At 46.5% G+C, this 16347-nt stretch overlaps 1 protein-coding gene across 1 annotated transcript in view; it reads left to right on the top strand.

Annotated features, from left to right (window-relative positions):
* Positions 1-16347, top strand: part of zanl (zonadhesin, like) — a 142863-nt gene that overhangs the window by 102326 nt on the left and 24190 nt on the right. Inside the window, exons 68-81 of the mRNA XM_056300246.1 lie at positions 2605-2749; positions 3173-3420; positions 3722-3899; positions 4146-4254; positions 4464-4558; positions 5073-5249; positions 11745-11953; positions 12210-12354; positions 12451-12548; positions 12677-12823; positions 13955-14119; positions 14375-14502; positions 14985-15256; positions 15454-15662. Coding sequence (XP_056156221.1) covers positions 2605-2749; positions 3173-3420; positions 3722-3899; positions 4146-4254; positions 4464-4558; positions 5073-5249; positions 11745-11953; positions 12210-12354; positions 12451-12548; positions 12677-12823; positions 13955-14119; positions 14375-14502; positions 14985-15256; positions 15454-15662 — 2325 coding nt within the window. The remainder of the gene's footprint in view (positions 1-2604; positions 2750-3172; positions 3421-3721; positions 3900-4145; positions 4255-4463; positions 4559-5072; positions 5250-11744; positions 11954-12209; positions 12355-12450; positions 12549-12676; positions 12824-13954; positions 14120-14374; positions 14503-14984; positions 15257-15453; positions 15663-16347) is intronic.

The following is a 16347-nucleotide window of genomic DNA, read 5'->3' as shown; positions in this document are numbered from 1 at the left end:
TGGATGGATAAAATTTGCAAACCTTTTAAATCTCATATTAACTTTTCTCTTTGTCTTTTACGTATGTAGAACACTAATAAGGAGACATCCTTCAGGTTCGTCACAAAAACCTACGAGCAGTTGCTTTTGTTGTAGATTTTGTTTTTCTTTTTTATGTTTTTATTCCGAATCGTGTATTAACATCAATTTTATGTAATCATCTTCATTTAGAGACTTTTACAAAGTGATCCATCTTTTCTGCACTTCACATAGTGATTATGTAACACAAAAATGGAACTTGGGGTGTTTTTCCATTTGAGATAAAAGGAAAAAAGAAAAAAGTACAAAAGCCATACTGACATAAATTTAAACAAAAGAAGGACTTTTTTGGGAAATTTACAATTTCCCCTTCTCCTAAATTTCCTCAAATTTAGTTTCCTCAACCTGCTCATGGAGAAAGTGATTCTTTCCATCACAAAAATGTCATAAAATACATCACAACAGTCCTCTGTAGATGACATCACTTCAGTCCTCTGTAGATGACATCATATCAGTCCTCTTTAGATGACATCACTTCAGTCCTCTGTAGATGACATCATATCAGTCCTCTGTAGATGACATCATATCAGTCCTCTGTAGATGGTCTGTCTGACTGAAGCCATTTCTTTGTAATTGCTTTTCTAGCAGCTACACTCAATATTCCAAATGAGTAACTTGTGTTCATGTTTGTGGGCTTTGCATGTAATAGACCAAAGAGGAGTTCATCCCAATTAAAAGTAAAATTTGTCCCAAATATAGTCACTAATTCCATAGAAATGTTACGCCAAAAGGTGTTTACTTTTGGGCAGGCCCAAAACAAGTGGTTGTGATGGGCGTCCTGGGAGCAGCTGGGAGAGCATGAGTGGTGAGACATCTGAACAGGTGTAATAAAATATCTACTAAGACTCTTGCAGCCATACACTCTCCATGAGGAGGAGCTTGTTATCCTCCGTTAAGATTCGCAATATTATGTCCAAACTTCCTCTGGAATAGAACGGTTAGTTTACCTTTCTCATTTTTGTTTTATGTAGGAGGTGCTTGCTATCATAATCCCCTGAAGTCCTTTTTTTATAGCCTAGAGATTATTTTAAGCCCAGAACCCGTCCTATAGGCGCTAACAAAAACTTTCAAAAAATGATTTTCAAATATCTTTTGACTCTCAAACATAAAACTGTTAATGTGACGGCGTACCTGAAGAAATCTATAAAAGTCACTATTATTTAACCAGTGTAGTCTTTTCAATGTCTCAAAATTGCTCAGCGTCCCCTGATTAAAAAAGGTTCAGTATGAGGAGAGGCCCTGGTTAGCCCATCCTTTATAACTCGCGTCTAATTTGTTTTTGGGTAAAGTCGAGGTCATGAGAGCACTATCTCAGAATTCTTATCTCTTCAAACCAACCATTCTTAGTGATAGTATTTAGCCATGTTTTCAGAGATAAATTAAACCACTTATTGTAATTAGTCTTTTATCCCCTATCTGTGCCTGAATTGGAACTGGCCCAGACATGTTTTCTTCAATTTCTTTCCATCTCGCTTGGTAATCAGAATTGCACCAACACAACAAAATCCTCCGTTGGACCGATATACAATAGTCCTTTAGGCAGGGGAGTGCAAGTCCTCCCTTGTTCTTTGCCAGCTGAAGAATGTTAAATCTTACCCTTGGGTTTTACCATTGCCAAATGTACTGCGATATTATTTTATCCCATTCATTGAATTGTTTGTCAGTTATTTCAGTTGGAAGAGTTTGAAACAAACATAATACCTTAGGCAAGATATTCATTGTTACTGACTCTATTCGTGACTCAAAACTTAATATTGGAATTAAATTCCATCTTTTTATGTCCTTCTTTATTTTATGACTTAACAAATTGAAGTTTAAGGCATACAACTTTGTTAATTTTTTTGAGGCGTTTATTCCTACATATCTCATGTGATACAACTCCCAATTTAGTTGGACTTTAGAGCTTATGATCTGGTTAAGCCAGTAGTAGAAACTTAATATTTGAATCTTTGGAATATTCAGTTTATAACCTGAGACAAGACCAACGTTATATGAGCGTTACAATAATTCCAAAATTGAGCTCTCTGGGTTTGACAAGTAAATTAAAATGTTGTCTGCAAATAGAGAAATGTTACGTTCTTGACCCAGCATTTTTATACCTGTAATATTTCTTATCCTGAATGATCCCCTGGCTTAATGCTTCAATAAAAACAGCAATGGAATTTTTGGGCAGCCCTGTCTTGTCCCTCTTTCCAGGCTGAAAGATTTCGGTATGGTTACATTTATTTTTATTCTTGCCCTTATACAATGCTTGAATTGTTTTAATAAAAGTCTGGTGGTAGACTTTGTTCTTCATTTGATAAGACCATAAAGGGTGAAAGCAAAGACAGGGTAGAGGAAGACAACATGGGACAGGTGAACTGGTTTCAAAGAAGATGCTGAAGTTAGTTCTGGACCAAGATGGTCCACCTGACCTGGCTGAGACACATGGACGCCTCTTCTGAATTGTGTGTGTGTGTGTGTGTGTGTGTGTGTGTGTCTGTGTGTGTGTGTGTGTGTGTGTGTGTGTGTGTGTGTGTGTGTCAGGTGGGTGATGACTGGTACCTGGAGGGCTGTGAGAAGAAGTGTGTGTGTCAGGGAGGAGGACTGATCCAGTGCCAAAACACAAGCTGTGCCCCTGCCATCGAGAGCTGTCAGTTACAAGATGGAGAATACGGATGCCATCCTCTGGGTATGACACACTATACACACACATATGATGAGCACTCGTAGGACTGAAGGATTCTTCCTATACAATATATGTAGAAAGTGTATCCCATTCAAATACTGACTGTACCAGAAGATGTTTTGTGTGGACATGTTGTAGTGGTGCGCTCTTCTTTAACAGAGATTTCAAACAGGAACATATTCATTGTGAAGTGTGGACACATTCAGGTGTAAACCTGGCTACAACTGACATAGAAACAAATTTGACACTATCTTCTTCGACTAAAACTACAGAGTGTCATTAGTGTACATGGAATATACACACATGTCATTTGCAGATATGAGCATATATTTTGGTAAGACAACTTCCAGTGCACCAACCTGTCTACCAAACGTCTCATTGACATCATCACACATCACACAAACTAAACTCCCTCCCCTCCTGCAGGAACAGGAATCTGCTCGGTATCAGGTGACCCCCACTACATATCCTTTGACAAAAAGACACATCACTACATGGGTGCCTGCTCTTACACCCTGACCAAACCCTGCAACCAGTCCTCTGGCTTGCCTTACTTCACCGTGGACACCCAGAACGAACACAGAGGAAGCAACAAGAAGGTGTCTTATGTAAGGGCTGTGGTGATCAACGTCTATGGGACGGCCATCATCCTTGGCAAAGGTCGAAGAGTACAGGTGAGAAGCAGGCTTGTTATTGTCCTAGCTGTCTGCGGTAGACCAATCCTTGCTTTTATATTAAACAACTACAAATAAAATAGTGAATACATTTCATACACCAGACATTTCTTTTGAATATGAGAGCAAGTTATCATATTTGAAGGGGAAATGATGCACTATGAGGGATTGGTCTTTCTTGCTCAATATATATGAGGGCTCTTCAAGCTTTGATTGCTTTGTGGTTTGTTAACAAATGAGCAAATCTGTATCTAGAACAAAACTCAGCACACGTGTTGATGTTTTTTGTGTCTTCTACCAGGTGAATGGAACATTGATGACTCCTCCAGTAACCTTGAGCAATGGAGTTAAGGTCTACCTGAGTGGAAAGTTTGTTGTGTTGGAGACCACCTTTGGCCTGAGGGTGCGTTTTGATGGCAACCACCATGCTGATGTCACTCTGCCCACCTCCTACAATGGCCTGCTCTGCGGCTTGTGTGGTAAGGTTTTTATATACTGACTATAATTACTATTCAACTGATGTTTTACAGTAACCTGTTAAAGGGCTGGTGCCAGAAAGCTTGGCAGTATGTACAAAGCATGAGCATATACACTGTCACATGCTCCACACTGGACCCATGGGCCTGCTGACAGAGAAGACTCTACCGAGCTGAATTTATCAGAGAACTTGTTAAGCATCAATCCCAACTTTGACCCTGTCCTGTAACCCTTGTCTCTCCTTGAAGGAAACTTTAATGGCCAGCCCAATGATGACAACATCAAACCAGACGGTAAACCAGCCGCCAACACCAATGAGCTGGGAGACAGCTGGCAGGTTCCTGATGAACGACCGGAGTGAGTGACGCTTGAAGCAAACATGCACGCTTAAGCTGCACGTAGATCCACTTATATGCCAACACACACATGCACACACAACAGAGAACAACCTTGTGCTATCAGACAGAAGAGATTTGTCTATCATATTGTTTCTTCCACGCTAATCCTTCTATCCTTGTTGTCCTCTATCCCTCTATCCAATCACTCCACCCCTCTGTTCTCCACAGCTGTACCAATGGTGGAGGACAAGAAGACTGTGATAAGGATGTGGAGGAGGAGGCTATGAAGCCCACAAGTTGTGGCATGATCACTGATCCCAATGGTAAGACAAACACACACACAATATTTAAAATACACTTCAGGGTTAGACGTAGTAACCACAGGTGGTGTTGTGTCCCATGGTTTGTGTTTTTCAGTCTATGTCTGATAACCAAACAGCGTGCTGTTAATTGTCATGGTACTGAACAGTGAAGTATTCAGCTTTTAATTTGATACAGCTTATGATTTACAATTTAATGCCTTATTATGTTTAATATTAAGATATATCTGTCTCTTCACAGTTATCAGACAAATTGCTGCTACTCTCTCCAGGAAGAGAAACCGTTTCAGCCCACTTAAAAGACCTTTTAAAGCAATGTTTTAAGCGTTCTCTACGTTTATCAAGACCTTATGATGATCACCTCATTCACCCATCAGTTAAACTTGACCTACAGGCTTCATACAAAGTTTTCCGGAATTGCCAATTGTTTTTCATCTTCTCTTCACTGACAGGAATACACCAACCGAACACCTTCCCTGTCAATCACTATTCATCCCCGTTTCCTCTCTTACCTCAGGTATCTTCAAGCCGTGCCACGCTGTAGTGCCACCTGGTGCGTACTTTGAGAACTGCGTGTATGACATGTGTGCCACAGGAGGAGAGGCGGTAGCTCTGTGCCAGGCCATCGAGAGCTATGCTGACTTGTGTGCTGCCGCTGGCGTGCCCGTCGCGTGGAGGAATGACACCTTCTGTCGTGAGTGTGTTTGATCAGGCTGTGTGTGTGTGTGTGTGTGTGTGTGTGTGTGTGTGTGTGTGTGTGTGTGTGTGTGTGTGTGTGTGTGTGAGGAGACGTGTGCTTCTCGGTTGCCCCTCTGGGCTTTATCTTATTACTTCATCTAAATCAGCATTTCTCAAAGTTTGTGGTGCACCTCCCCTGGGGGACACAGAGGCATGATGGGGGGGGGGGCGTGACTGGGGGGGGTATTGTGCAGAACCACTGTTTTGACATCGGAATCTTGTTCACGGCGGAACAATCAACAATACGTGCTGTCATGAGACAGAGCATGTAGGCTGACAGGATGGAGAGGTGTTGGACAGGATGGAGAGGTGTTGGACAGGATGGAGAGGTGTTGGACAGGATGGAGAGGTGTTTGACAGGATGGAGAGGTGTTGGACAGGATGGAGAGGTGTTTGACAGGATGGAGAGGTGTTGGACAGGATGGAGAGGTGTCTGACAGGATGGAGAGGTGTTTGACAGGATGGAGAGGTGTTTGACAGGATGGACAGGTGTTTGACAGGATGGACAGATGTTTGACAGGATGGAGAGATATTTGACAGGGGGAAAAGAAAGACAGGCGATGCTTCCGAGACAAACAAGACCAAGTGCTTAGCTGGTGGTCATCAACCAAAAACCAAGTTGAGACAATATGACGGAGCCTGCCTTGCTCTTGGGTTCACAGTCAATGTGGTGGGAGGTGAGGAGAGAGCAGTGTGTATTTTATGTGTGAAAACTCTGGCAGCTGGTAGTATGAGACCAAACACATGAAGAAGACACTTGGAGACATTACACCCCAGTCACGTCAATAAGAGAAGACTTGGTGCAGACCGTCAGCAGGAACTCTGCTTTGTAGAAGCTGCATCAGTGAACAACAAAGCACTGATGACATCACACAAAGTCACACACACAACTGCCCAGTGCAAGAAACCGCACACATAAGAGCAGAGGAGCTCATCCTTCCCCTGGCTTCAGATATGGTGTCAGCTATGTTTGATGACACAAGCGCTGCAAAATTGAAGTTGTCCCTCTGTCCAATGATGCAGCTGCAAGATGTATATGGGACATTTCAAATGACCTTGAGGAACAAGTCACTGACAAACTGAAGGACCAACGTTTGGCCTGACAAGTGGACGAGGCTACGGACAGCAGTAAAGACTGCTTGTTTATTGCTCGTGTTCACTTTGTCACGTCAGAGTCAGTGTGGGAGGATTTGCTGTTTTGCAAGTATGTCCCAGTAGAGCGACAGCTGATGAGCTCTTCGGGCTTCTGGACTGGTACCTGACACAACATGGGCTGAACTGGGAGAACTGTGTGGGCGTTTGCATGGATGGTGCACAGACCATGGCAGGGAAAATGAAGGGATCGCAGCCACTAATCAAGAGGGTCTCGCCAAATGCACAATGGACGCACTGTGTCATCCACAGAGAAGCGCTAGCATCAAGACACAGTAGCCCAGGCCTAAACCAGGTTTTGACCCATCATGCTGTTAGCGTGGTCAGTTTCATCAAAGCAAGACCCTGAGAGCGCGGCTGTTCTCTGCACTTAGTGAGGAGGTGGGAGCTGAACATCCAGCTGTGGTGTTTCACAGCGAGGCTAGGTGGCTCTCGAGGTAAAGTGTTGTCGTGAGTCTTTGAGCTCAGAGAGGAAATCCAGATGTTTCAGGAGGAGGAGCGTATGCACGAAGTTGATAGAAGGTTTAGTGATGAACAGTTTCTGGTGAAACTGGCCTATCTCAGCGATATATTTGGAAAGCTGAATTAATTAAATCATCAACTTCAAGGCAGAGACAAGTACCCTCCTCACCTGGCAGACAAGACCAGTGCATTCACTCGAAAGCTTGAGATGTGGGGCAGGTGACTTGATCAAGGAAATACTGATTTCTTTGAGAATCTGAGTGAATTTGTTGAAACCGGTGGTTCTGGAGCCACCACAGTGATTTCGTGTCTTAAGGAGCACATCTCTCCCCTGAGAGGATGCTTTCAAAAATACTTCCCAAACAGCAGTGCTCTGTGCGGCAGCACCTGCTGATTCAGCTCTGCTGAAGAGGACCAGTTCATGGAGATGACGCGTGACTCCACCCTGAGGCGGAGCTTTACAGCTCAGACACTGAGTGAATTCTGGCTTGGTGTGGAGAGGGAGTGTCCACTGAGAGGACAGAGGGCTGTGGGCATTCTGCTTCCCTTCGCCACATCCCGTCCCTGTGAGATGGGCTTTTCTGCTGTTGCCTCACTTACGAATCAGGAATCAGGAACACTTCATTTGTCATCGCTTCATGCACTTGCACACATGAAATGAAATGAAATGCCGTTTCCCCCAGCCCACAGCAGTACAACACACAGACAAAAACACATCCAAAAACTACAAGAACACACATATCCAGACTAACATCCAAACTAAACAACAAAACAAAAAAAATCCATGTCCAAGGGAACGAACGCCAGCCAGCATGACTGACATGACATGGGCTAGCAGTTAGCTTAACCCTCCCCACTTCCGCGTCCTCCCTCGGTGTTTCCTCCTCATGGCCAGCTCCAGGAAGGGGCCGTGGTCCCTGGGCCCACCGGACAAAGCAGACCAAGCTCTTCCAGCTGATCCAGCGCCAGCTGTCCCAGCCAGAACTTAAAGCAAAGTACAGGTCTAAGCTCAACATGGAGCATGACTTGAGAGTGGCGGTATCAAGCCTGCGACCCCGTTCTGAGAAGATGTGCAGTGCAAAACAGGCTCACTGCAGCACTAACGCAGTGATAAGACCTGAGCTCTCACAAACCGACTGGCTCATCGTCTTTCCCAAATATCTGCATTTGTTCTGTTTCTGCACAGACTGTCAAGAGCATGCTAGAGGTGAAGAGAGTGTCAGACAGAGTGATGAGTATGAAGCTGGAAATTGAAGGTTTATTGCTGAATGTTATCAGCGCATATGCCCCTCAAGTTGGGTGTGAGATGGAAGAGAAAGAAGAATTCTGGAGTGAGTTGGACGACATGGTGGAGAGGGTACCCAAGGAGGAGAGAGTGGTGATTGGAGCGGACTTCAATGGACATGTTGGTGAAGGGAACAGGGGTGGTGAGGAGGTGATGGGAAGGTATGGAGTCAAGAAGAGAAATGTGGAAGGACAGATGGTGGTCGATTTTGCGAAAAAGATGGAAATGGCTGTAGTGAATACATATTTCAAGAAGAGGGAGGAACACAGGGTGACGTACAAGAGTGGAGGAAAGTGCACACAGGTGGACTATATCTTATGTAGAAGGCGCGATCTAAAAGGGATTGGAGACTGCAAGGTGGTGACAGGGGAGAACGTAGCTAGGCAGCATCGGATGGTGGTCTGTAGGATGACTTTGGAGACCAAGAAGAGGAAGCGAGTGAAGACACAGCCGAAGATCAAATGGTGGAAGTTGAAGAAGGAAGACTGTTGTGTGGAGTTCAGGCAAGAGGTAAGACAGGCACTGGGTGGTAGTGAAGAGTTGCCAGATGGCTGGACAACCACTGCAGAAATAGTGAGGGAGACAGCTAGGAAGGTACTTGGTGTGTCATCAGAACAGAGGAAGGAAGACAAGGAGACTTGGTGGTGGAATGAGGAAGTACAGCAAATTATACAGAGGAAAAGGTTGGCAAAGAAGAAGTGGGATAGTCAGAGAGATGAAGAAAGTAGACAGGAGTACAAGGAGATGCAGCGTAAAGCAAAGAGAGAGGTGGCAAAGGCAAAGGAAAAGGCGTATGGTGAGTTGTATGACAGATTAGACACTAAGGAAGGAGAAAAGGACTTGTACCGATTGGCTAGACAGAGGGACCGAGCTGCAAAGGATGTGCAGCAAGTTAGGGCGATCAAGGATAGAGATGGAAATGTGCTGACAAGCGAGGAGAGTGTGCTAAGAAGGTGGAAGGAATACTTTGAGGGGCTGATGAATGAAGAAAATGAGGGAGAGAGAAGGTTGGATGAAGTAGGGATAGTGAATCAGGAATTTCAGCGGATTAGCAAGGAGGAAGTGAGGGCAGCTATGAAGAGGATGAAGAGTGGAAAGGCGGTTGGTCCTGATGACATACCTGTGGAGGCATGGAGATGTTTAGGAGAGATGGCAGTGGGGTTTTTAACTAGATTGTTTAACACAATCCTGGAAAGTGAGAGGATGCCTGAGGAGTGGAGAAGAAGCATACTGGTACCGATTTTCAAGAACAAAGGTGATGTGCAGAACTATAGCAACTACAGAGGTATAAAGTTGATCAGCCACAGCATGAAGATATGGGAAAGAGTAATAGAAGCTAGGTTAAGAGGAGAGGTGATGATCAGCAGCAGCAGTATGGTTTCATGCCATGAAAGAACACCACAGATGTGGTGTTTGCTTTGAGAATGTTGATTGAGAAGTATAGAGAAGGCCAGAAGGAGGTACATTGTGTCTTTGTAGATTTAGAGAAAGCTTATGACAGAGTGCCGAGAGAGGAGGTGTGGTATTGTATGAGGAAGTCAGGAGTTGCAGAGAAGTATGTAGGAGTGGTGCAGGATACGTATGAGGGAAGTGTGACAATGGTGAGGTGTGCGGTTGGAATGACAGATGGGTTCAAGGTGGAGGTGGGATTACATCAAGGATCGGCTCTGAGCCCTTTCTTGTTTGCAATGGCGATGGACAGGTTGACGGACAAGATCAGGCAGGAGTCTTCATGGACGATGATGTTCGCGGATGACATTGTGATCTGTAGTGAGAGTAGGGTGCAGGTTGAGGAGAGCCTGGAGAGGTGGAGGTATGCACTGGAGAGAAGAGGAATGAAAGTCAGTAGGAGCAAGATGGAATACCTATGCGTGAATGAGAGAGGACAGTGGAATGGTCAGGATGCAAGGAGTGGAGGTGACAAAGGCATTTGAGTTTAAATACTTGGGGTCAACTGTCCAAAGTAACGGGGAGTGCAGTAGAGAGGTGAAGAAGAGAGTGCAGGCAGGGTGGAGTGGGTGGAGAAGAGTGTCAGGAGTGATGTGTGACAGAAGGGTACCAGCAAGAGTTAAAGGGAAGGTTTACAAGATGGTTGTGAGAGCAGCTATGTTATATGGTGTGGAGACAGTGGCACTGATGAAAAGACAGGAGGTGGAGCTGGAGGTGGCAGAGATGAAGATGATAAGATTTTCATTGGGAGTGATGAAGAAGGACAGGATTAGGAACGAGTATATTAGAGGGACAGCTCAGGTTGGACGGTTTGGAGACAGCAAGAGAGGCAAGATTGAGATGGTTTGGACATGTGTGGAGGAGAGACGCTGAATATATTGGGAGAAGGATGCTGAATATGGAGCTGCCAGGGAAGAGGAGAAGAGGAAGGCCAAAGAGGAGGTTTATGGATGTGGAGAGGGAGGACACGCAGGTGGCTGGTGTGACAGAGGAAGATGCAGAGGACAGGAAGAGATGGAAATGGATGATCCGCTGTGGCGCCCCCTAACGGGAGCAGCCGGAAGTTGTAGTAGCAGTTCTGTTTCTGCACAGTCTGAACTTTATTGTCATGGTTCTAGCAAAGCGACTTTTAAGTTGTATTCTGATTTTCTGTTTTTGAAAAAGCACACAGACTGGTGGAGCAGTCTAGTGACACATGTCACAACAAGAGGTGTGATGAAGTTGAAGCGGAACTTGGTTTGTTATTTGCACAACCGATATTACTGAAAGAAAAGTGAACAGAATGTTCATGATCGTGATGTTATTTAAATAAAGTTAAACTTGGCCCATTCTGTCACTATGTTGTGGGGGCGAGAGGCATGAACGTTTTTCTTCCTCCAAAGTGGGACATGACAGAAAGACTTTGAGAACCACTGCTCTAAATCCTTCCCACTTTCCCAACTTACTCCTGGGATCATGTAAACGCTGTGATTTTTTAAATCACAAAAACGTGTGTATGAAAGCTTAAACGTTGTAAATTGGGGGCGTCTGGGTAGCGTAGTGGTCTATGCCGTTGCCTACCAACATGGGGATCGCCGGTTCGAATCCCCGTGTTACCTCCGGCTTGGTCGGGCGTCCCTACAGACACAATCGGCCGTGTCTGTGATTGGGAAGCCGGATGTGGGTATGTGTCCTGGTTGCTGCACTAGCGCCTCCTCTGGTCAGTCGGGGCACCTGCTCAGGGGGGAGGGGGAACTGGGGGGAATAGCGTGATCCTCCCTCGTGCTACGTCCCCCTGGTGAAACTCCTCACTGCCAGGTGAAAAGAAGCGGCTGGCATGTATACAGGCTACCACATGTATCGGAGGAAGCATGTGGTAGTCGGCAGCCCTCCCCGGATCAGCGGAGGAGGTGGAGCAGTGACTGGGACGGCTCAGAAGGGTGGGGTAATTGGCCAAGTACAATTGAGGAGATAAAGGGGGAAAAAGTCCCCCCAAAAAACTTGTAAATCGATAAAGCTGTTTAGTTAAGAATGAAAATATAATATGGAAGATGTACCCTCCCCTTTTAACCTCCCCTCACCCTTTCAGTCCTCATTGCCATCTCCCCCTCCTCTGTCCTCTAGCTCTGAAGTGCCCCCCAGGGAGCCACTACACACCATGTGGCCCCGCCTGCCCCCAGCCCACCTGTCAGAACCCCTCTGGCTCCAACGCTTCCTGCAACCAACCCTGTGTTGAGGGCTGTGTGTGCAACCCAGGTCTGATCCTGAGTGGAGACAAATGTGTCCCGCCCAGTGAGTGTGGCTGCACGGACGTCGATGGAATCTACAGACCAGTAAGCAGTTCAAACGGGGCAACTGGTTTGGGGCGGGAGTGCAGTCGTGAGTGGGTTGTTCGCATTAGACTGACATGTGCAAGCCAGCTTTATGCTAACTTTCAGGTGTCCATGTACGTATGTGTGTTCTTGCACACATGTGCACTCATGTTTATGCCTGCTTGCACAGAGTGGTGTGTGTACATGTTCATTTCACAACTTGTGTGTGTGTGTGTGTGTGTGTGTGTGTGTGTGTGTGTGTGTGTGTGTGTCTTAGGCGGGAGACACTTGGTTTACAGAGAGAAACTGCTCAGAACGCTGTAAGTGTAATGGCAACCACAACATCACCTGCGAGCCCTGGCAGTGCAGCCCAGCACAGGAATGCAGCGTGGTGGAAGGAGTACTGGGATGCCACTCCACAGGTAAACCGTTTCCCCTCCAAGCACCGGTAAGTGAACCCGGCCTTTACTTTAGCTTTGTTTTTCTCAAAACACTGACAGCATCCTCTCTCCTCTTAGGGAAGGGAGTGTGTCACATTGCTGGGGACCCTCACTATTACACCTTTGATGGTGTCATGCACACCTTCATGGGCACCTGCACATACACCCTGGTGGAGGTATAAGGGTTACATTTCTATATGTAGGGCTCTCTGTGTGCAGCAGCTAGCACTCAGGTCACCTGACATTCTTAGGACCTTTTCCAAGCATCCAACAAAAATACACATCCCCTTTATTTCCCCGCCAGGTTTGCAACACCACCAAGGTGACCCCCTTCAGGATAGTGGCTAAAAATGAGGAGCGCGGTCAGCCAGAAGCCTCCTATGTGCGCTCCGTCACCGTGTATCTGCCCCGCGATAATGTTGTTACGCTGGCGAAGAGCCGCAGAGTCCTGGTAAGTCAAGAGAATGAAAATAACTGATGAGATTTTACACCCCCCACCCCCATTCGCTTTAAAGAGGAAGCACAACATGCAACTCATACATAAAAGCGGAAGCCACAACACCGGCTTAAAGTCAAAGAAATACAAACTTCTCAGAGACAGAAATGAAAAGTCACACTTTTGTGTTCTTTGACTTGAGAAATAAATTCATGTGTAATTTACTCAGCGAAATTTACTTGTAATTTACTTCCGCTTCCGGTGTGGGAAAATGGCAGCACAAATTCACGTTCACAGCGGCCTCACCCAGTGCCGTCCATGCAGTGTCTTTGTCCACGTCTGCATCTAAGTTTGTCTTCGTTTGATGGCTGGGAGAGCTGGCGCTGGATCGGCTGAGGGAGCCTGGTCTACTGTGTCCTGTGGGCCCAGGGACCAGGGATCTGACTGGAGCTGTGCCCGAAGAGGAAACACCGAGGGCAGTCTGACAGGACGCGGAAGCGGGGCAGGCTAAGCTAACTGCTAGCTAAGCCACACATGCAGACTGGCAGTTCTGATAACGCTGAGGGTGGTCTGGCGGCGGCCTCACCTAGCCTTGACTGTGTTTGTAGTGTCGTTGTGTGGAGTGCGGGGAGGTGTGTCGAAGGTGTCTGGCTGGGAGAGCTGGTGCTGGATCGGCTGAGGGAGCCTGGTCTACTGTGTCCTGTGGGCCCAGGGACCAGCGATCTGACTGGAGCTGCGCCCGAAGAGGAAACACCGAGGGCGGTCTGAGAGGACGCGGAAGCGGGGCAGACTAAGCTAACTGCTAGCCCATGCAGACCGCAGTTCCAACAGTCATCCTGGCTGGCGCTCGCTGTCCTGGACAGTGTTTTTTTGTTTTGTTTAGTCAGTTATGTGTTAGTTTGGATATGTGTGTTCTCGCAGGTCTTGTAGCTTTTGGGTGTGTCTTTGTGTTCCACTGCTGTGGGCTGGGTGAAACGATGTTTCACTCCATTTCATGTGCGCAAGTGCGTGAAGGGGAATGAAAAATAGTTTTTCTAATCTGAAAGAAGTCAGTTCAGTTCGGCCATTTTCAAGTCAGTCAGTTCGCTGAATGATTAGAAGATGCTCAGCTTTAAATCTCTGTGTCCTCTCTCTTTCTGCCCTTAGCTGAACGGGCGTCGTGTCCGAACCCCTGTTTCAGTTGAGGCAGCTGGAATCAAAGTGCTGACCAGTGGAGTCTACACCCTCTTGGACACAGACTTTGGTCTACAGGTCAAGTTTGATGGAGTGCACCATGTGGAGATCATTGTTCCTGGAGAGTACTTTAACAAGGTATGCCTGGGTTACACCAGTAAGCTATTGGCTAGCACTTTTTGTGCTTCTTAAACACCTACCTTCTCAAATTCCTCAGAGTAATGGACAGTACAGTATAACACCGGAAGTGAAATGTTTAAAGGCTTCAATTATTTCATATAAATGTCATATTTTTTGGAGTTATTTTACATGTAAATGTCTCTCCTCATCTTAAATGATTAAGTCAGCCAAAAACTATGTTTCATCCCACTCCCCATTCCTCTGCCCTTTCAGGTTTGTGGTATGTGTGGCAATTACAACCACAACTCCTCTGATGACAACCTGATGCCCAACAAAAAACCTGCCAAGGATGTGATTGAACTGGGAAACAGCTGGAAAGCTGATGGAGACAGTGATCCTGGGTCAGTACGCCAGTTTTGCTATTAAAGACATTTTGATTTTATTGAATTTGTCATTGCCTTGACAAGGTGCCCCCTTCTTGCTCACATTCCACCTCCTGCTTCCTTGCTGCCATCCATCTAATGCCTCTTTTCCCCTACACGGTACTGGCTCGACTCAAAAACTGGAGCGGGTAACCAAAATCAATGCAGACCAGCTACACAGGGGTCCTGCTAAGGTGATGGAAAACCACACTCGTCGAGTCGAGCCGGTACCATGTAGTGGGAAAGGGGCATGAAGTACTTACAGATCTGGTACTCAGATCCAGAAACAACCATTTATTTGCTTCTCAGTTGGAGCTGCTCCAGCTGGGAAGCAAGTAGGTTATTTAACTCATGTTAGCTAACCTGTCCAGAGAGGATGCTGTAACTGCAGCATTCTGCAGACCAAGCAGTGGCGCTATCCTGCTTGATTAAGCCTGACCTAAAACAACCTTGTCTTTTAGCTGCAAGCCAGACACACGTCCAGACATCCATCCTAACTGTACCGCAGAGGAGGAGAAGCTGTATGCGTCCCAGTGTTCTGAAATTATCCTCTCAGACCGCTTCAAGCCCTGCCACGCTCTCCTGCCCCCGGATGCCTTCCTCGGCAACTGTATTTACGACCTGTGTGAATACAATGGCATGCAGGCAACACTGTGTGACAACGTGGAGGCGTACGCCCAGGCCTGTCAGAGCGCTGGAGTCACCATCAGCTGGAGGAACAACACCTTCTGCCGTAAGTCAGACGGCACTACTGTGCAAAACCACAGACGGGAATTCAAGTAAATTCATTCTAAGAAGGGTGAAACGCCTACTGCACATGTGGCTTACACTTCTTTTGTATGGACAGCTTTTTAAAAATGTGTCTATTTATATCTCTCTGCCGTCTCCCCTTCCTACTCTTTCCTGTTTTTACTTTTTATTTCCATTCAGCTCTCCCATGCCGTCCAAACAGCCACTACTCAGACTGTACTGCTCCCTGTCCCCCAACCTGCGCTGACTTGTTCCCCATCTTCTGCCACCTGCCCCCCACAACCTGTGTGGAGGGTTGTCAGTGTGACGCCGGCTTTGTTCTCAGTGATAACAACTGTGTTCCCTTGGCCAAGTGTGGCTGCGTGGATCCAGATGGAGAGTACCATGATGTGAGTGCCGTGATGGCTGTCGTTATGGGTAATCCTATCCCCGCACCGCTTGTCCATCTGGGTGTCAGGGTGTAAGCCTACAGCTTCTCGGTTGAGGGATGTTTCTCTCCTTCAAAAGCAAAGCGAAGTAAGATGGGTCAGGGAGCATGGTAAGATGGGTAAGCCTGTCAGTCCACATGCAGAAGATTTAAAATGCGTTTCCACTGGCCAACTGGGAAAGTAGCAGTGATCGCACGTTTATGAAATATCTGAGGTCATGATATATGGCGTAACTGATGTCAGGACCCTACATCTTCCATCGGGGCTGAATCCAGGCGCATTTCATTCAAGAAAGGCCTAAACTCTGGGCATCCGGGTAGCATAACGGTCTGTTCCATTGCCTACCACCACAGGGCTCACCGGTTCAAATCCCCGTGTTACCTCCGGCTTGGTCGGGCGTCCCTACAGACACAATTGTAGACTTCGACAAATCTGACTTAGACAGGTACAAAAGATACCGTTTGTGTGTTTAGTGGGAGAGTACTGCTGGCGTCGTGTGTGGCTGCCGCTTCTCCTCTCGTAGCCCCCCTTCCCATCCACCCCTGTATATCTGCCCCCCCTTCCCATCCACCCCTGTATATCTGCCCCCTCTTCCCATCCACCCTGTGTTGTGTTTATCTATTGTCTTGTTTCACCCCATTTATTG

This window comes from Lampris incognitus, chromosome 20 (assembly GCF_029633865.1).
Source record: "Lampris incognitus isolate fLamInc1 chromosome 20, fLamInc1.hap2, whole genome shotgun sequence".
Taxonomy (NCBI): Eukaryota; Metazoa; Chordata; class Actinopteri; order Lampriformes; family Lampridae; genus Lampris; species Lampris incognitus.
The sequence above is the reverse complement of the archived record's forward strand: the minus strand, read 5'-3'. Positions and strand labels throughout refer to the sequence as shown.